Source organism: Cariama cristata, unplaced genomic scaffold (assembly GCF_000690535.1).
Source record: "Cariama cristata isolate BGI_N322 unplaced genomic scaffold, ASM69053v1 scaffold3834, whole genome shotgun sequence".
NCBI classification, from domain to species: Eukaryota; Metazoa; Chordata; class Aves; order Cariamiformes; family Cariamidae; genus Cariama; species Cariama cristata.
In genome coordinates this window covers 87,087-107,752 of record NW_009614510.1, presented here as the reverse complement: position 1 = coordinate 107,752, position 20,666 = coordinate 87,087, and the positions used below count along the sequence as shown (strand labels likewise).

General features: G+C 36.4%; 1 protein-coding gene across 1 annotated transcript in view; it reads left to right on the top strand.

Annotated features, from left to right (window-relative positions):
• Positions 1 to 4,137: 4,137 nt before the first annotated feature.
• The window catches only part of PROM1 (prominin 1), a gene marked incomplete at its 5' end in the record, with an annotated part of 29,604 nt that continues 13,075 nt past the window's right edge, over positions 4,138 to 20,666 (top strand). Inside the window, 13 exons of the mRNA XM_009699436.1 lie at positions 4,138 to 4,258; positions 7,007 to 7,070; positions 9,399 to 9,488; positions 10,775 to 10,992; positions 11,409 to 11,483; positions 12,693 to 12,756; positions 13,393 to 13,401; positions 14,596 to 14,755; positions 16,826 to 16,978; positions 17,807 to 17,930; positions 18,355 to 18,458; positions 18,876 to 18,960; positions 20,275 to 20,421. Of these exons, the coding sequence (XP_009697738.1) occupies positions 4,138 to 4,258; positions 7,007 to 7,070; positions 9,399 to 9,488; positions 10,775 to 10,992; positions 11,409 to 11,483; positions 12,693 to 12,756; positions 13,393 to 13,401; positions 14,596 to 14,755; positions 16,826 to 16,978; positions 17,807 to 17,930; positions 18,355 to 18,458; positions 18,876 to 18,960; positions 20,275 to 20,421 (1,414 nt within the window). The remainder of the gene's footprint in view (positions 4,259 to 7,006; positions 7,071 to 9,398; positions 9,489 to 10,774; positions 10,993 to 11,408; positions 11,484 to 12,692; positions 12,757 to 13,392; positions 13,402 to 14,595; positions 14,756 to 16,825; positions 16,979 to 17,806; positions 17,931 to 18,354; positions 18,459 to 18,875; positions 18,961 to 20,274; positions 20,422 to 20,666) is intronic.

Below are 20,666 nucleotides of genomic sequence, written 5' to 3'. Positions count from 1 at the left end.
GCCCTTCTTGTAGATGGGCGTCACATTGATGGGCTTCCTCTCCCTCTGCCTTGCAGTGCCAGCCGTTCTGGGATTCTCTCAGGCAAAGGATGAAAACTTTGAAAATCAGGAAGCATAAAACATTTTTTCCTTCTTTCTTTTTTCTTTTTATTAAACTTTTTATTTTTTCAGTCCTTGGTATGGAAAGACGGGTCCAAACTGTCTTTCCTTGGCTGGGAATGACAGGTCAAATGCATGATGAAGAATATTAGTAGGGGATAGACTCTGAATGCAGAGCTTGCAATAGATTGTGTATATAGGCAACAGCTCTTGAAAACTCTAGTAACATGGAGATAGCTTTTCTATGTGTCAGCGTGCAAGTTCACACTGACGTATATATGCTGTTAATGTAAATTTTAGAACATTTCAGCTAGTAGATTTTAGTTATGAGGAACATTATTTCCTGTCACTTTTCCACCGATACAGTGCTCTGGAAATTAGGATGAGGTTTTAATATGAAGTTTTTTGGAATGATGTATAAAGGAAATACAAAGATGACAGTTTATTTTTTTTTAATTTAAAAATTATTTTTTTAAAAAAACCCTCTACCTAGGTCTGCTCTCTGAAGGTGGGGCTTACATGGGAAATAAGCTTTCCTCAAGGAGAGGCATAATGAACAAGTCAGAAGACTTGTGATTATGTACACAGTTGTTTATCTTAAAGTAAATAGGCCTTAAATGTGTGATTTTCCAGTACACGCACTTTGTGTTTGAAATATTTCTTTTGGTAGATTGAGTCAAAAATACATGCAGGGTTTTTGGTAATTCACAGTTCTTATACATGTTGTCCTACAAAGTAGAATTCTATTGGTAAAGAGCACAGGCTGTAGAAATAGTCTTATCAGATAGCTGAGCAGGTTTGATATTCCGAATTTATCATTAAAACAGTTAGTGCTTTTCTTCAAAGGTTAACTGAGAGTTTAGAGACAGAGACCTGCTATTACATATTATTTTCTAGTCATCTGCAAGCTTAGGCAAACACGTTTTCTCTGGGAAATAAATGTGATTTCATTAATTCCTCTACATCGTAAAGGCAAGGAAGGGACATTTAGTTTTTAAGAAAGGTACACTGCAATACCAACTTTAATACTGGTGTTAGAAAGTATCCTGGCTATTGGATAGGAAAACACATAGTCAGTTTTCTTTCCTTCCAAGAGAGCTTGTGTTATAATTTCTTTCCTGGAGTTGTGGATGTTATTATGTATGAAACTAGGGAAAGCCAGCTCTGAAGGAAGGGAATGATACTTGGTTATCTTGGCAAGTACCTCTTGCAGGCTTCATAGGAGTCCTCTTGGCTTTGCAAAACTGGTGATGCATGTTGTTCAGAACCTGGGAATCAACGTTATCTGAAAGAATTGGTGAAAAAGTTGGTACAGAAATCTGTAGCCCATTATTTTCTTAAATTCATTAGCTAGTAGTGAGGAAGGTGACATTCTTCCAATGTGTAAATGTGTTCAGGGTTTCTGTTCTGTGACTTGAAACTTTTTGCAAGCACAGCTAAAGGAAAAGCTTGCGTCTCCCCCTGCAACTGGATTAGTAAAATTTGTATCAGTTTCTGAAACCTGACAAGAAATTGCGTGTGGAATATCTGACTCCTGAAGAGACTCTTTAAACAGTTCTCCAATGTATTACAGAAAAGGCATGTCCTTTTTATTCCTGCTTTATGACTTTCTCCTTGTATCTGCTTATTGCATGTTGACTCAAGGCTCAGTTACATAATAAATAGATTTTTCCTCTCTCATGTTTTGTGTTTGTTTAGTTACATTCAAAATGTAGTCACAATTGTTCTGAGTGCCTTGTCTGCTTAAAGCATCTCTGCTATCTTGTTTCCTCCCACTTCTTCCATTTAAGAGACTGAAGAGAAAAATGATCGTGCTCAAGTCTTACAAAGTACTGTTTTGTTAGCTTCCAATTGGCCTTTCTGCTCTGTGAGCGTGACATTGAAAGGACATAAAAATGCTGGCTGTCCAAAGAACAAGGATGTTGTTGTAAACTTCGAACCTCATAGTGATATGCAAATGTTTACTTTTCCTGATAGCTTGAGATAGTTTGTCTTCTGATTTAAAAAAAAAAAAAGCTTTAAAAACAATTAACCATCACTGTAGAGTGAAAAGAAATAATATATTGCATGTGTCCAAAATGAAACTGCTTGCTTCTGCTTATGTTGAAGGTTACTCAGTTTCATGGCATTTTATATGTTCTGAGTACTCCTTCCATGGGTGGTAGCTGATCATAATGGCTGCTCGAGTGTTGGTCATAGTGGAAATAAAACTATGCCATTTGCTGTTAGTTAAATAAATAGTTATAGATAAATAGATAAATGTTGGTGTCCCTTTGTTCATTAGTGACTTCTGGGAAGTTAATAGCCAGTTTTGAAGACATAGCTGTGAAATTTTGGGTAGAGAAGGAACGTCTTTATGTCAAACTGTCATCCTCTTCTGAATTTTTTTGGATATTGAGGAAGAATGTTAGTGGTGTGATCCTAATAGATTAGCACCTGTAGCATATGGTCTTGCCATCTCTCCCTGTATCATGCTCTGAAATCAGAATTTTCATACCGAGAGTGTTTGTCAGAGCAGCAAAAATTCTTGTACTTCAGACCAATTTTACCAGGAGAACAAGCCTTTACATTGTTTGGGAAAGCTAAAATAGGAAAGGCAAAATGAAGATTTGGTTTTGGATCAGTGGTAACAGGAGATGAGGGTTATCAGGGTGTTTGCTCCTGTCTTGCCAGGATAAGTGAATCATGTTATTTTAGGTACCCGTTTGCTCTCCACCATCTCATGTCCCATTTATATTGGCTCTATTATGGCCTCCTTTGAACATATGTTCTTTGGAGAAAGAATTATACTTGCAGTGTATATTTTGTGCCATAGGGAGCCTGGTATGGGTTTTCTCTATGTCTTATTTAAAAATAGTAGTATTTAGATCTTCTTGGCACCCCTGCTCAGGAAGTCTGTCAGTCTGGGAGGAGTACAGTACCGTTTGTGTTAGTGACTCCCTTTGCCTGTCCTTTGGATGTCCGTAATGGCCTTTCAGGGTGCTGCCTCTCTAGTACTGAGCTGTTGTACTACAGTGCAAAGTTAGAGACTGAACAAATGTCCTGTTGCCCTTTGGGGATGTATCATGCCTGTGTTGAGTGGATCTGTGCTGTCTACCAGATAAATCTGTGAAAAGTTAGTACTTAATCCATCAGCTGGGTTTGCAGTCAGCCTGCTTTTGAGGTTTCTACCACTCTGGTGGTGACTCTTGATTTTTCTGGTGCTTGTCTGAAAGGTTAGCTGTTGTGAATGTGAGGTGTTTAAAAACAGAAAGTCATCCTTCTGTTTAAGTCTATTTTACACTTAAACTAAATAAAAAACTAAGGATCCTGTATGCTAAGAGAGCTTTTGAGGCCTCTCATGGGACTTTTAATTGCCTTTTTACTTACTGTTTGTGCATATCTGCCATGCTGTAATTAGAATTTTACAGTGAGGAATGATCAAATAGAAAATAATCAGCAACAGTGCTGACTGGAAGTCTAGCTCACTTTCCACCTTTTGTTTTAGTATCAGGAAAAGTAATATATAAACATTTAGCGTTAATAGGGACTATTCCTGTGCTTTTGAAAGATCTATGCAATTATGTAAATAAATTGTGCTATTATAAGTAAATGTTGCTGAAGTTTTCAAATGTAAAATATTCCTTTTCACAGTTAACTAATGAGCATTTGCTTGTAGCTGTGTCAGTTAGTGACAGTTGTAAAAGAGCCTAACATTTTGAAGTGTCATACAATTTACCTGGGCTGTACACATTTTCCGACAGTATCAATGCAAGTGGATATGTAGCTGTACATTAATAACTTCTGAAGACTTTGGGTTAACATTGCTTTTTCCTTTCTTTTTTTGAATTAGTAGTACAATATCAGTCCTTATAGCTAGTTTCTCTACTCGTGGTGCATATGAAAACTTGTAGTGACAGAAAGAGAATGTGTAAAATTATGGAGACCTTTATTTTGATAATGACTTTTCTTTTTGGCTGTAATTTTTTGGTTCAGTTTTATGTCAGAATGGGCATTTACAGTAATAAAGAAATATCTATTATCTTTATTTTTTTGCAGTGTTGGAGTGCTCTGTGCGTATGCTGCCAACCAGCATTTAACTAACCAAGTCCGAGGAGCAAAGAAACTGGTTAACAGTAATTTTAAAGATCTGAAAATTTTCCTTAACGACACTCCAGCGGTAAAGAATTTTTTGTTTATGAGGAATGGGGGTGGGAGGGAAGCAGTGTAAGTAAGAAGTATTGCAGAAAATAATTGTTTCTTTCTATTTGGTATAAATCACACCCACACTATTTTGTGTATTTTTTGTGTGTCAGTGTAACAAAGTAAAATAAGTGATGTAAGGTAAGACATTTTCACACAGTGGTAAATGTTTGGGAGTTATCCTGATGGATCAGCATTTGAGCAACTTTTGAGCTGTACTCCTGGAGTATGCTGCAGTGATGCTTGTAGGCCCTTTTCCTCCTCGTGTAGCTTGCTAGCAGACGGTGAATAATGTAGAAGAATATGGTTTTAAAAGGAATACATATGAAAAAAAGGTATTACATGAAAACTTGGATTCCTTGTTGCTTTTTCCTGTTTCTTTCCATTTTCGACTTGTATGTGCTCTGGGACTGAGCTACAGTGACTTCTTTTCTAGAAGTTTTTTTGGCTGTTTTTTTTTAAACCAGTGTCACACTGTGCCATACTGAACCGGAAAGATTCTCTGCTTTCTGCTTTCAGACTTCCCTTTGAGTCCCAAAAGCAGTCCTCTGCATATCTTTTTTGCATTGAAAGAAAAAAAGAAATGCCAGTAAGGAAGACTTGTAAACTTTCCCATGTACAAATTTCAATTCTTTATGGTTAAGAGGAAAAAAAGTCCCAACAGTCCTATTACCTTGGCTTTCATTAATTTTAATTAATTAAATTAATCTGTTTTACTTCCACATGACTGATAAATTAGAATTAGATGGAATTCACACAGTTATGTGGGATCCACGAGTATGGTAGCATCCCAGTCACAGTAACCCTGGGCTGTTTTTCTGCTGATAGGACTGTATGAGAACAGGAGAGACGTCTGGGGGATGCCATTAAATGTTTCCATATCTGGAGTTGTTCCCTATACAATTACTTGTTTGTGCATGGTGTTGTGACAGTCTGGTGATGGAGGTGTATGGCAGGAAGTGGAGGTCACGCCAACAATCTCTCTCTTGGAACAGAGTGCCTTTTTGTCAGTCTGGAGCTGACTCAGGGTGCAGAAAGAGGTAATCCAGTTGCATCAGAAACCAATAGACTCCCCTTCACAGCATGCTGAGCGCTGACAGTAGGAAATGTTGGAGTAGAAAATCTGTTCCGTAATAGGGGAAAAAATAGACACTAGCTAAAATGTTAATAAAAATGCCTGAATTATTGAATTAAAAAGTGTCAGGACTTGAATACTTGTGCCGGGGGTTCCTCAAAATCTCACTTAGGTAGTAGGTTTTTAGTTTCTACACAGGATTATTAATTTTTCTTATTTAGACTTGATGACAGTTAATGATGCAGCTATCAGATATATCTTCTAAGTTATTTTGTCAGACAGGGTATGTGAGTATCATGTATACACACACATTTGTAAGAATTTCTTGAGGGTAGGAGAAGGACTTCAGCTTTTTGAAAAAGTTGTAGAATCCAACTAATTGGCTGTAAAGCTCTGAAATCCTAACTGATATCCTTGACTCATCAGTATGAGGTGTACAGCATATAAGAGGATTTGTAAAAAGAAGTCACATGTTAAGTGTTCATGTCGTAGAAGATTTGCAGACTATGAGTATTGAGAGGTAACACTATTAGTTTTACAGAACTGCCTTTTGTCTATGACATTGCTGGAGACAATGCAAAACCTGTAGCCCTGCAAAACTGTAGTCCTTAGGTTAACCTAGGAAGACAAAACAAACAGGTAAACAAAAATATACCTGCAGCTGCCTTAATAAGACACTCTCAATTTTTTCTCCTTTTTTAGGAAAAGGAGGTCTGCCTCATACTTTGTCATTTAATTACATCCACTGCTGTAGGATCAATAGTTTGGTTTGAGGGCAGGTTTTTGGCTGGGTTTGTTTTTTTTTTCTTTACTCTGTGGAAAGTTTCAGACTGCAAGCCAGATACACTTTGGTACACATTTGAGTCACATTTAAAATTGCAAACCCATTTGTCAAGTGTGTTAACTTTTACGTTACTTTAACTCAATTGGGATAGGATTTGTAATGCATTATTTTAAACATGCAGAAATCAATGAAGGTTATTTAATGTCTTTCCAAAATTAGTATAGGAAGATTTCCACTTGGGATCGTTCTTTGATAGCCTTTTGTCCAAACCCAGGATCTGGTGATAACGAAGTTGCTGGTTTATATTGTTACGGTGTCTTGGTAGAGCTCAAGTTGTAACTGGGCCAATCCACCTGGGGGTAAGGAAAACCATTTGCATTAAGATAGAGCAGCCAGTTCCTTTCCGCAAGAGAAGCTCTGAGAGGCTGCCCAGATATAAGCCAGTCTGGTTGGTGAATTGCTTCAAAATTACCACCCCATCAAGTTGCCGCACGTCTCTCTCTGCAGGAGGAACTAATACCACTCAAGAATCAAGTAACAAAGTTGAAAACATGCAACACCTTTTTGGCCTGACTGACTTCAAGCCTTTATAAAGCCACAGTTCCTGCTAGTTAACACTTCTAAGCTGAATCATTTACCCCAGAGATGTTCCAATTAGGTAGATTTCCCAATTAAACACATCTTTTATTATGTGCAGTTCTACCAAGCAAGGTTTTAAAGTAGTTAACTAAAAGCAGTAGAGAGCCAAGATTTGGGGGTTTTGCATAAATACTTTGATTGTTTCAAAGTGGCAGTTTGACTGATTATTTAAAAGCATTAATTTTTTCCAATTATTTTAATAGGGTTTTTTATCATCTTCTTTTCAGCAAATTGACTACTTGGTGAGCCAGTACAACACAACTAAGGATAAAGCACTCTCTGACCTAAATAGTAAGTGTCTGATTTAAAGGGGGTTAGCAATGTGTATTTAGAGACTTAAATAAGATGATGTAAATAGCTCATAATGCAAAGTGAAATTTTATTTATGAGAATATGATTTTCAAACAGAAGTGCTGTTCTCAGTGGTAAATGAGACTAAAACCTAAAAATTGTAAATTGTCTCAGAGCTGGTATAATGCATATTATTTCCTGAAATAAAAGTATTTTATGAAATTGCTTATACAATAAGTCAGGCTAATATTTTATTTTCCTTTTTATAGTTCGGTAACCACTAATACTTAATGCTTTTTTAGAATATTATTCCTCAGTTTTTAAGTGTGGAGCCAAATGTCAAAGAACAGAGATACTAACTGTTTTGATGATTCCAATGAGTGAGAGATCTCTGTATTTGTTTATTTTGTTGTTATACCTTTGTCCTCTACTCAGCTAGAAGTTGAGGTATAAGCTTATCTTCTTTCTAAAGCTGCTTAATGTATTTGCCATTTCAGAATGAGTAGTTGGAGAGCAGGAGATAAAACTTGAAATACAGCTGCTGCACTTTCCCCTTCAGCACAGTTACAATACAAGGTGTCACCTTCTAAAGCTCTCAGTAAACAGAAACAACCAAACCACTGATTTTTTTTTGGGGGGGAGGGGGTGGGGGTGGGAATTTAAGCATCACTTTCCAAACCTGATAATGAAAGGACCAACCATATACAGTGCAGATTAGAATTCAGGGTGCATTGTTAGCAGGTGTTAATAAATGTGTACAGATCTGCATTTCAGACTGAAGTGAAATACAGAAATACCAAAACTGATTTTAAAAGTACTGTTGCTGGGATCAAACTATGCAACTGTTGCATCATGCCACTTATCATAAATTGACTTATCATGCCCAGAATCAATGTTTCTGTCTAGTTTAAATTGTATTTCAAAGGTAGTTTTCAATGCAGCCAGCTTGGCATACCCTGAGATCAATGTGTCTTGTCTATGTGAGGCTACTGATGCACACTGAATGGGCTTGCGAAAGTAGTAGTAGGAGTAGTTAAGTTGTCTTCCTACTTAATTCTAGGCAGGAACACTCTGGTCTAAAAAAATGTGTGTCATCATTAAGTTTATAATAATAATAATAATAATAAATTGACATCTGCATTTCAAGTACTAGCTTGTAGCTTCCCAGGCACTTCAAACCGAAATTTCAAATTAAATATTTATTTGTCCTCAATGCCAATTTAATATGTTAGTTAAGAGGATCCTAGCTGGATCTGTGACGAGAGTGCTCATCAATAAATAAAGATAGCATTTATTTTCTTGAAATACCAAAACTAAGTGTGTGACACCTGGGGACAAATGGATTTCATTCTGAGGGAATCAATGGTAGCTTAAACCTCAAGAGAAATGTAGATGAGTTCAGTTTGCCCACCCTAAGGAAATGCTGGAAAGTGTTTTCTACTTGATAAAAATTCTTATCCCAAGCCAGACATGACAGTGCTGACAGTAATGGATGCTTCTGTATCATGCAGTATTCCCATCTCATCAAGAGCAAAAAAAAAAAAATCAAAAAGCTGTTTACCATGATCTGAAAATGGAGGGGACCCGGGAACTCCCTAAAGAATACATTACATTAAGATGTTTCACCAAACTCCGCTCAGCATTTGTCTATCTTCTTGCTGAACTAAGCTTCATTTCTGTTTGTGGGCAGTGAGAGAAGGGTTTGGAGGTGGGCATAGCTATGGATAAGCATGAGGCCAGCTCTGTAAGCATCAGTGCTGAATGTAGTGTGTGAGGGGGCAGGGGCTAGAGACACATGCTTAACACGCTTAAGGGATTTCAATGGAGATAGCTGGCAGATCTGGGTTGTGGGTGACCTTGACATTACTAGATACCTGAGGAACAGGAGAAAGAAAAAGAATCCTTTTTCTAGTTTCCCTTGCACTATGGAAACATAGCATGTAGTAAAAAAGTATGCCACAAAATTTCTGTCCAAATGTTGGACCTCTTTGAGATAGATTGTGGGAAAAAATCTGTTTCCAAAAAAGTAATAAATGCAATAAAATACTTATTTTGGAGTTTAAGTGTTGTGTGTCTTTACCTGTATGGTCAAGTGCTAGTGAATATTCTCTGCCATATTTTGATTTACTGCTTTCATTTATAGGCCTATAGCTAGCTAAAGGAGAACTATATTCCTGCATTATCTTCTGTGACTGACTGTCAGACCTTAGAGAAATTTTAATAATATATGTATACTTTGTTAAGCAAGAGTCTGACAGCACCTATGCTAAGAGGTAGTTTAAATTGAACTAGTGTGTAATGTTTTTTTTTAATCTCCCCATACTACAGACGTTGGACCTTTGCTTGGAAGTAGAGTTCAAGAACAGCTGGGAAAAGAAGTACGTCCCGCACTTGATGCAGCTCTGACAATGGCAGGAGGTAAAGATGTACATATTGTTGTATTAATGTTCTGTTGCCTTGGTAAAACAGGCATCATCTTTCTAGTGCACAGCATGGGGTGACTTTATGCAGTACCATGATTGAACTGACTCTTTTTCTACCTGCCTTGATGTTTCTTTTAAACTGAGGATTTCAGATATTTTGAGGTTTATAGATACATTTAAAAACTAAATCAAGATTTGTGTACTTTGTTGATACCTAGTTTCAGCAGTCATTGAAGAGAGATGAAATTCGAATTCCGTGCTCTGAGTTGTTGTCCCTTTCCATTGAATATAAGAAAGACTAGGAAAACTGCTTTAAGAGCTGTCTATAGGTCTGTGCAGGTTAGTCTTTGACAGGTGTGGGAATTAACATGCAATGACCTTGTCCTGTACACCGCCAAGCTTATTATGAGAGTGCTAACCATCATGTCTTCATTGTATCTGACTTTAGCATCCCTCATGCTTAGTGCTGTCTCCCTTTAAAGAAAATATTCCTTTATTATTTTTTATATTTAAGGCTTTCTTTCAGGAATCAGATACAACTTAGAGAGCAAAGGGAAAGGCATCCATGAACTTGAGTCACTTTGGTTTTTTTCCCCATGAATTCTTTTTTATTTACTTGTCATCATTCTCCTTCTTTGCTTTATTTCTCTTATTTGTCTTGAAGTCAAAGTGGAAAGGGCAATCAAAGGTAAAAAACATGATAAAACCTTGTGTTGTGTGAAGTGCACTTTATTTTTGTAACTTGTGTATTTTTAGTTGTATCTGTGTGTTTTTTTGTCTACTAAACACCTGTTCGGTGGTTTTGGTTTTTTGTTTGGTGTGATTGGGATGGAATCTAAAGCCAGACAACGTTGAACCCTCATTAATACTTGACTGATGTCTTTCCCTTTCATCTAGCAGCTATGTAATTTGGTTTATAAAGAAAATACTGAAAATACTGTTTTGTGGATATGGGCTTTCTTTCAATTTCTAGTGACCAAGTGTTGAAGTTTACTGAAACCACTGAGTAAGGAGAGGTAGGGGAAGGGTTGAAAAGAATAACCAGAGAAGTGGATAGAATCTCAATAGAAGTAGCCTGAGCACATTCGTTTGTGATGTATTTTTATGTGCGATAAATACATACTGTGTGCTAGAGGGTTATTCTGGGGGGGAGGCAGAGTTATTTAAATCAGTATTGTTAAGAATATCATAGCATTCATGCACATGCACTTTCTTTTCATATCTGTATCCGTAGACTGGTTTCTAACTAAAGGTTTTTAAAAAAACTTCACATCCTTGCAGCCATCAGAGAAACGAAGGAAGCACTGGAAAATGTGAGTGTCTCTGTAGAGGTTTTGCAAGAGGGAACAGAGAGGCTTCATGGAAACTTGACAGATGTTAAAATGCATCTAAGCAACACCCTCAATGATTCTGCATGCTCTGCGGCTCAGGCTGCCTCAACTTGCAATATCATCAGGAATTCGTTAAATCAACTGAACATCAATGCCAATTTTAGTGGGGTAAGAGAATATTTTTCAGACTCTTACAGTGTGACTGCCTTGAATAAGCCCAGTAGTATCTCTGCAACTTAATGGCTCACTGTATGCTGTCACTGGTGAGATAAGTGACCCTCCCTTATTCTGTGTTTCTGGGTTATGCCAATCGCTGTTCTTGTCTTCTGTGTAGAAGAGGATAAAATGTGTGTCAAACAGCTATGTTAAAGTGCTGCTCTCTGGGCAGTGAAATAATCTGCCTTCTGAAAAATGCCGAGGTTAAGCTTTGCTTTTCTACAGCAAAGGTTTCAGGAGTGTGCTGGAAAGATTCTACTACAAATCATCTTTCTGATTTCTTTACTCTCTCTCCTACCTTTGAAATATTTAGTAAATTAGCAAGACTACTACTTTAATGTGATTCAAGAATGCTATTTGCTTCCTAGTTGCCAGGAGTAAGCTCACAGCTTGCGAAGGTCAATGATGTCCTTAAAACAGACCTTTCCAGTCTGGTTCAAAAGGTATGTTTCTTGACAGACTTGTAAAGTGCTAATTAATAAACTGGGATACTTGCATACCACTTGTTTACCCTTGGCTTTCTCAGGCAGAATTCTCTTGTTCCTGCCTCATTCTGCCTCATGGTGGATATCTCTCATTATTCCATTGTTTGGCCAAGATTTAATATTTGAAAGTATGAAGGTAGTGCTTTGTATCTCCAGGATACTACAGACCAAAAATATATTGCTAATTGTCTGCTTGAAAGATCAATCCTTAAAAAACAAAAAGGCAGAAGCATGGATCTACAAACATGCTCTGTATTTTTTGGTTTAAACTAAAGCAAAAAAAATAATCCACGCTCTCCTAATCAGTTGTATTGTATACCAGCTATTTTGAAATATGTCTTTCAAAATGTTTATGTGCGTATTTGATATTAAATCTGGTGCAATGGACTAAATGTAATTACTATTAGTATTTTTTGCAAGACTATCCCCAAACCACCATGATTTTCACCTAGAAAAAAATGGCTTAGTTTGAGCAGTTTAAAAATTTAGCAATCTGAAAATGTTTGCTAGGAATAGAAGGCACTTTCTGAAACCAAAGGGACTTAGACCCCTGCCTGCTTCTGAAGTGATCCGGCCTGAAGTAAAACTTCAAGCATCCACTGCAGTGGCTTCTCCTTTCTGTCCAGATGAGCTACTAAGCTTAGTCTCCATGGTTTAGACCCTTTCTTTCCCCTTCTCACTGAAGAAAGCATTGCAATGTCTTTAGACATTTAGATATTTCATTGTTTGTAATGTGTGTTTCTTGTTAAGAAGGCATAGACTTGCAAAGAGGAGGTATTTGACTGATACGCTGTAACTCCTTTCACTTAGTGAGTCTTCATATGTGTATTCTCAGTTTTACATGAGATAGATCTGACAGGCAACAGTACTATAAAGTATGAGATGATTGTGACCGATGCATGTGTATTTAAATTTAGATTTTTTTTTTTATTTTTTTTTTTCCCCAAGGAATATCCTGGAGAACAAACTGAATCTGAAATATACTTGAGTTTGTGTTTTGCTTTGACGTTTTCTAATGTGCAGTGATTAAAAAAAGTATTTTTGTCATAGTATTACCATGTACATTTTAGCATGTGTATACTTTTACTCCTTGTATAAAAGGAAAAAAACTGCAAGTAATTTGGCAATGAGAAACTTAATTATAATTTTTCCAACTTTTATACTTAGGGTTATGCAGCATTTAATGATACTCCAGACTTAGTGGTGAATCAAACCAGGAACATTTTATCAGGTGATGACAAAATATCTTTTACTTTGGTTGTTTAATGTTGATGTTGCATCATTTAATAATGGTTTTGTTTTCTTTTATTGATAATATGTTTTCTGGGCTAAAGAGAATTAAAAATGGAAATGTAAATCTTAACTTTTTTTTTTCTTTTTTTTTTTTTTAAATTTGGTGCCACAACAAAGACATGGAAAGCAACTGTGTCTTAATGAGGACCCAAAATTAAATCTAAAAATAGCCCATTTGCTATTTTATGGAGGAGTTTTATTTGTTAGGCTTTTTACTGCTCAAATAATGAGAAATCTTGGGAAGCCAACTGCACACTGAGACTTTATTTGATTGAAAAGCTAATTTTTCTTGACCGATGTGTCTATGACGTATTTAGGAGTGTGGTGTTAAAAAAAAGCTGAACCTGCCTGCTGCTGTATTAAAATGTAGTGGATGGCGAACAGGAGGTAAAAAAATACCTTAAAGATAATTTAAATGTCTGTCTTAATTGTTTTGTTACTTGGGCTTTACACTGTTACTCTTTGACAGTACCTGGACACTTGACATTTGAATAAAATATAGTATAGTTTATGTATACTAATCTGTTTTAATTTTTGTTCTTGCATTGTGGACCTGTTCTGCATATAAAAACAGCTGTTCCTTGTAAGTTTGGTTTGGGTCTTTTGTTGGTTGTTTTGGTTTGGTTTGGGTTTGGGTTTTTTTTTCCGCCTGGGCAAAATGAAACACAGTATGTATACAAGCATAGCCATGCTCTGTGAACTTCCCTGAAATGAGACAGTTTTCTAAAACTGATGTTATGCTTTTCATTAGGAAATCTAGTGCAGATTTACTCGTTTTTGGTATCTGCTGATATGCATAAACACAGACAAACCATCTTAATTTATCTATTTATAAATTGTTGGGGTTTTGTTTTTATAAAAACTGAGTTTGAGTTTCAAAACAAATAAAAAAAATAGGTTTACTCAAAAAAAATTACGTTTGTAAACTTTTAAAAGAAGAGTGGTTTTGTACCTGGTTGAATTTAGAAGAGTAAACATCAAAACAAAAAGCCAAAAACTTACCCAGTTTTCTTTAAGAGGAAGGTGTTGCCTACTACCAAATAGCAACCTGTAGTTATACATCCTGCTGTTTCAAGTATGTTCCAAGTTGAAAGAAGGGGAGGAGTAAACAGAAACTGAATTTTACAAATAGAGGATATGCATAAGTGAATTAATCATGTCTTTGTGTATCTACATAGTGTGTATCTAAGCTGTAAGTATAGGGTGTCATGTTCGTTCATAATTTGAGGGAAAAAATGGCTTAATTGATCATTATCTCAAGAGTGTTGCTAACTGATTGGAATGAATTTATTTAATTTTTTACTAAGATTGAAAAGAACTACTATAAGTTCTTAATATAGGCAGACTAATTTCTTTCACAGTGTTGTATTTGCAAGGGATGGAGTTTAAATGGATTTTTGATGTTCTCTTTCCTAAACTTAGTGGCAAATTGTCTTGCTCAGTGTTACCATTTGCAATATTGCATGAAAAGCAAGATTTAAGCTGGCTAGATAGAAAGCGACACATTCATTATAATGAAAGGAAAGAGAGAACTCTGGCTCGACATCTACATCTTTCATCATTAAACTGAATGCTAAAAATAAAGTGCGCATTTTAAAATGCCATTGTGTTGTTTTGAAGCTCAATGTTTTTGTTGCTTGCTTGTCTCTTCCTCACGCTTGTCTTCATAGCTTGCTTGTTACATGTGGCAAATGGTTTAATAGCATTTTATAATCCATATATAGAATGTAAATTTCTTCTATGAATCTGTAACAGTGTGATGTCTTAATTCTTGTAGATATCAAAAGTGTGCTGGAATCCATTGGTTCAAATATCACTACCTTCACAAAAACGCTCCCTGTTCAGAAGATTTTAGCAGATTTGATGATATATCTTACACAGAGTGAAGCATACGTTCAGGATTATTTTCCGGTAGTGGAGCAGTACGATTTCTACAGGTATGTACAGGAAATAAATCAGGAGTGAATTGCTACCTGTTGTTAATACTTTGTAATATTTTAATGTTCTGTAAAGGCAGTTAAACTATTAATGATGAACATGGCGAAACAAAGATGCTGTAAGGCAATTGTTTGTTACTGGCATTTTGGTAAAAGCCAAAACTGCAGCTAATCAACAGTTGGGTGCTGTTCCACTACAGAGCAAGAGGTAGTTTCTACTTTGTAGGCCTTCAAGTCTTTTTCAGGAAGGATAGATGTAGGTAGATCTTGATGATGTAATGCATTAAAAAAAATGGATTATTTCACAGTGCCAGAGTGACCTCTTATTTAGGGCTTATTTTTGTTGAGTTGCAGGTAAGTTGCAAGAGCATAGGACCAGAGAGGCCTTGAAGCCAATCCTGTTTTATTGCACCCTTTCTACCACAGAGGAGGAGTAGCAGGGATTCTGCTTCACACCTTGTAAATCTTTGTGCGCTTATGCTTGTTCCTACTGGTGTAATACTTGTCCTTGTGAATGCATGGGTTGATTGTACTTTGAGAAAAACATGTTATTGCTGTTTGAGACTTGTGTGACTCCTATAATTGAGTAATAATCTCATATTTTGAACAATAAACCTTTTCATTTCATACCATTTAACATTGTCCAGACTTAGTCATTTTAGTTGTCAAACTCATCAAGTTCTCCTTACGTTTTCACACTTCAGTTGATCCTATAATCGATAATTGCTTCTATCTTAGTGTCATAATCCCTTTCACTGCTGCAGAATAAATGTGCTAATGACTTTAGTGCAATGATAAATAGAAGTGAGCAGAAGACTGAACTTTAAGAACCTTACTTACAACCTTACCTTTAGCCCATTCCTTATCTGGCAGTTTTTGTGGTGAGCCTTAATTTGACAAATTTATCAGTATTTCCTTTGATGCTCAGATTGCATTTAACCAAATAGGTATATTGCTTCATTCTACTATAGTATGCCTGTGTTAATCTTGCATTTAGATTCAAAAAAGTGGAGAAATAGATCTCATCTACATGGCACTTAATTACCTATTCTTGTCAAACCTAACCTAGTAGTACTTCAAGTACAGATGAACCAACAAGCCTGTAGTTATCCAAATTATTTTCTATCCATCCCTTTCTTAATTACAGGTGCATTATTTGTAGTTCTTAGTAAGTATTCTTTTATGAATGTGCCTGTGAACACTAATGTTTTTCTTTCTCTTTATTGACTGTGCATATTCATTATGATATTCCTTTTTCTGATTTTTCTGGTTCCTGCTTTCTCTCTACAAAGGCTCAGGGAGGAGAAAAGGGAACTTAAGAAATGTAATCTGGCAGAAGTGACGACAAAAGGGAAGAGGAAGAGCAGAGGGAATTGGGAGAGAGTGAGAGGCTAGAATGAGAGATAAAATGTGTGAATAAATGGATGTGCTCCAAATAACTGGGCAGATAGAACTGTTATGTGATTTAATTAATAAAAATGAAGTTCAATTCCTATCCAAAACCTTTCTCCTCATCAAGTTCTGTTAGCTGCTCCATACGTTGAAAGCATTCCAGCACAGGTACACAAAGCCTAGGTTTTGATAGCCTTAAATACAGTTATTTACAATTACAAGCCTAACACACTGTATGCAAAAAGTAGTAAGCCTTACAGTAAGAGCAATTATGTACTTCATGGCCAATGGCCAGTCCACATTCATAAATTTCTCCATTGCTTCTTGAATAAATTACTGTTTGAGCATCTGCCTTGTCTGAGTCAGTTTGCTTCACTTGGAGCACTTTGACACTTCAGTACAGTCCACCTGCAGTAACTGGGGTTAGGAATACATTGTTCCTGTGCTGTTTGTTCCCCAGCCCTTCAGTAGCAGCTGTCTATAATCTAACAGTGATTACGTTCTGGCGCAAAATACGTGCTAGTGTAGGAAGAGCATTTTTTTTATTGCTAACATTTGTTGCTCAAACAGAACCACAAGTGGGCCAGTTGGGAATATAGTATTGCCTGATGTATTCTGCAGGTCTCCAGTGTGTTCTTTGCATGCTAATAACCAAGCACTTTGGCTCTTATTCCTTAGGTGGCTGGGTTGTCTCATTCTGTGCTGCATGGTGGTCCTGATTCTGGTCTTTTACTATCTTGGATTGCTATGTGGCACCTGTGGTTATGATAAACATGCTTCTCCAACAACCAGAGGCTGCATCTCCAACACTGGAGGAAACTTTCTTATGGCGTAAGTTTCGCTTATTGGTGAAAAATAAAATAAAGGTACCTGTAGAAGGTTGTTTTTATTGATTTTTGACAGACATATGTATGGAAAGAATTTGTTTTGTTATCTATATATATATGCTGAAAAAAATAGAACAAAAATAAATATTGATCTCGCATACTTCCACTGAGGGACTTGGGGATTTTGTGTTGCTCTTTTATTGAGGATCATAGCTGGAGAATAAAACCTCTGAATCTGCTGTTCAAGGCAAGTGCTATAGCTAATGAATTTTTATGTAAGCCCATTTGGAAACTGCAAAAACTGGGAGCAGATAATTGAAAATATAAAGGCAATTCATAGCTTTTTAGTACACTTGAGCATTTGCTTGAAAGAAAAAAAAAAAAAGCCATGTGAGAGACACGAAACACTTGACTTTCTCAGAGAACTTTAGGAGGTTTGGAATGGCTCTTGGAAGTTCCCAGTAGTGGTTTAATGTCATTTCTGCTGGGTGCAAGAGAAGATTGCATCTGAAATCTGTCTAAAACTCTTGAGAGCACAAGGCTAGAGAGTTGCATTTAAAAAAGAAAATTGTATGCTTTTTTGGCTCTTAAAGTTTGCATGCCCAGTGGAAATGTGAATATTTTAGATGCACTTTAGCTGAAGACTTTACAGGGCTGAAACATATAAAGTCTTTCCAAGGGCAGGAACGTATATGGCAAACAGAAGTATTTCAACCATCTACCAGTTTTTGTATCTCTGTTATAGCTGCTAGTTGTTGACTTCACTGTTGCACCAGGTATATGTAATTTGTTCTTACAAAGCAAAAACTTACTCAACTTATTTCTTTTTCAGTGGTGTTGGATTCAGTTTTCTTTTCTCCTGGGTGCTGATGATTGTAGTGGTGCTCACTTTTGTCACAGGTGGAAATGTAGAAAAACTGGTCTGTGAGCCCTTTGAAGATAAAGCTTTATTCAAGGTGAAGCTATTCAAGTTATTAAACAATTAATAGAATCCCCATGAGTCCTGATGGTCTTGTCAATTATGTATGGTATATTATGTTTTATGGGACACTTGAAGTGAGTTTGGATCTGGTTTTACTTTCCCCTTACACACAGAGTAGAGACATTCATCCTTTCTTGGTTTAATTTGCTTTGCAGTGTAAATACTGCATGCTTGTCTTCCTTTGGAAATAAATTTTTCTGTGATTCAGGATTTCTTGGTGACATGGAGCTCTGATATTAACTTTCTGCATCAGAGAGGTTGAATTCGCTGTTTAGCTTGTATTTCCATTAGTGGGTGATAAGCTTTAGATGTGGGTATATGTCAAAAGATCGCATATGAATAAATTCATTAATTGAAAACTTGGAATTACAGTAACATTACTGAATTTTGTCTTCTAGGTTTTGGATACTCCCTACTTACTAAATCAACACTGGAAAAACTATCTTTCTGGCATCCTGTTTAAAAATCCAAATATCAACTTGACTTTTGAAAAAGTGTACAGGTATTAAAGTTATGGTCAAGATTTAATTCAATTTATATGTATTGTTTTTGTGGTATCTTCCATGCTTCATATTTCGAGCACATGCAAAAATTACATGTGTTCCAGAGGACATTCTGATTTTCTAGTGCATCACTAGCAAAAGGTATTTCCTTATATATCTCAGTTATTATAGTCTTAGTGTAATATTGTATAAAGATACTAGTTCAGCTCTTTGATAAAATATTTTGTATCTTTGAGACCAGCAGAAATCATTAATTACTTGCTTTCTTATAGACTGAGCTTTAAAAAATATAGCCAGAACGTTTTTTTTTTTAAAGTGCTGATTTTCTTAGAATATGAAAACATTGCTAATCATTCTCTTAACAGTTGGTCCTTAAGGTGGTTTTTAGGCTGATGTATGTATTTTTATTTTTATAGTGATTGCAAGGAAAACAAAGGAATTTATACTTCCCTTCACCTAGAACACCTGTTCAATATCAATGAATTTCTAAATATTAGTATGGTAAGTAAAGAAAGTATGAGTGAGTGCATTATTATTTTTTGAAGGCTGGAGAGGAGTTTGCTCTTAAACACAGTATAGCATGTCTGGGTTTTATGGGATTTTGGTTTTTATATGCAATACATCCTGCAAAGAGGCAAGATCTGTCCAAGCTCACTTGAAAGGAAGAAATCTATTTACAAATAAGATGTTCTTTACCAGTCTCAGTGGGCCATGGAAGGTTTTCTGATGTGCTTTTTTTAATAGGTGCTTCGAATAATGTTTTTAATTTTGAAACTTGCATAGGAAGTTCAAATCTACCATCTTCCAGAGCTGCTTACAGTGTTTAATAAGAGTCTTGCTCTCTATAGAAATACCTGTCTCTTCTGACTCCAGTCAGATTATGTTGATCCAGGATATGATATGCTGTGTTCTAAGAATGGTTCTGATTTCAGTGGGAAGGAGTTGGGATAAAATAAAAACTTTTCACTTAAGCTGTAATAGTACGTGACTGCACTGTCATGACATGACTGTACTAATTTTGGGGTTGGCTGTAATACTGATCTTCATTACAGCAACCCCTAGGGGATCCATGTTCTGTTCTGCCAGGCACTGTACCCACACTTGATAGATACAGTCCCTGCCCCAGATAATATACAACTAAAATGAACAGGGAAGATTCATTAAGAGGGAAAATTATTTTGAGTTTCCGCAACAGACTGGGAAGGAAGTCAGGCTTCTAGATTCCTCATCTATTGCTCTGTGGCCTGTGCAGGACAGGTGACGTTTTAGATTTGGGTGCAGTGCAGGAAGACTTCAAGTAACAATAAGCAAGTCGTCTTTAGTCACCACTAAACATACTTAGAGGAGTCTCATCCAGTCCTGTGGCCAATATAGCAGACAGTGTCTGTCCTGGCCACAGCTGAGGTACTGAGTTCTCTAGGTTTCCTTGATTAGAGAGAGGAGTAGAACTTAAAAATTTCAAGGATAACATTTCCTGGAGGGGAAGGAGAATTCTGTTTTATCTCAGTCTCCTGTTAGGAGCGACTAACATCTATTCAGAGAACCCTGCTTAAAATGTAATGGAAGGCAAGGAATTCATTGGTATGAAAGATGCATAGGTAGGTTAGAACATGGCATGGCTAGACTGTGTGGGTACTGCAGGGAAGGTAAGAACATTACCTGGTGGTTTCTATCAAAGTTAATTGAATTAAACTGATGTAAGCAAAAATCAATGGATGCTTCTTCATGGCAGTGGTGAGTCAGCAAAAGCAAGATGCCTATAGAGGGATATGCACTGGGTGCAACTACTTTTGTGCTTTATTTTGTTTCTCTCAGTATACAGAAGATGTAGCACTTAAAATTGAACATATTCAGATAAACCTCAGCAAAATCATTCTGCTGGATGAAATTGGGAAGGAGAATCTTCTGAATTTCAGCTCTTCAGGAATAGAAGGGATAAACTTTGCAGCATATTTGACAGAGGTGAGACTGTAGTAAAGTAGAGACATGACTGGGAAAAAGCATAAAATGAAATGTTTCTTCAACAATGGGCAAAACAGAGAAAAATCTGCTTTTGTGTGAAAGGGCATGTTTTGAAGAATCACAAAACTTTGAGCAAAAGCACTTCAGAAGTTAAGGTCAATAAATATTTAAAGAAATAAAGGGTAGACAAAGTAGGTGGTGTGGTTAAGTGCAAACAGTCTGTATATGCAATAACGGCACACTCT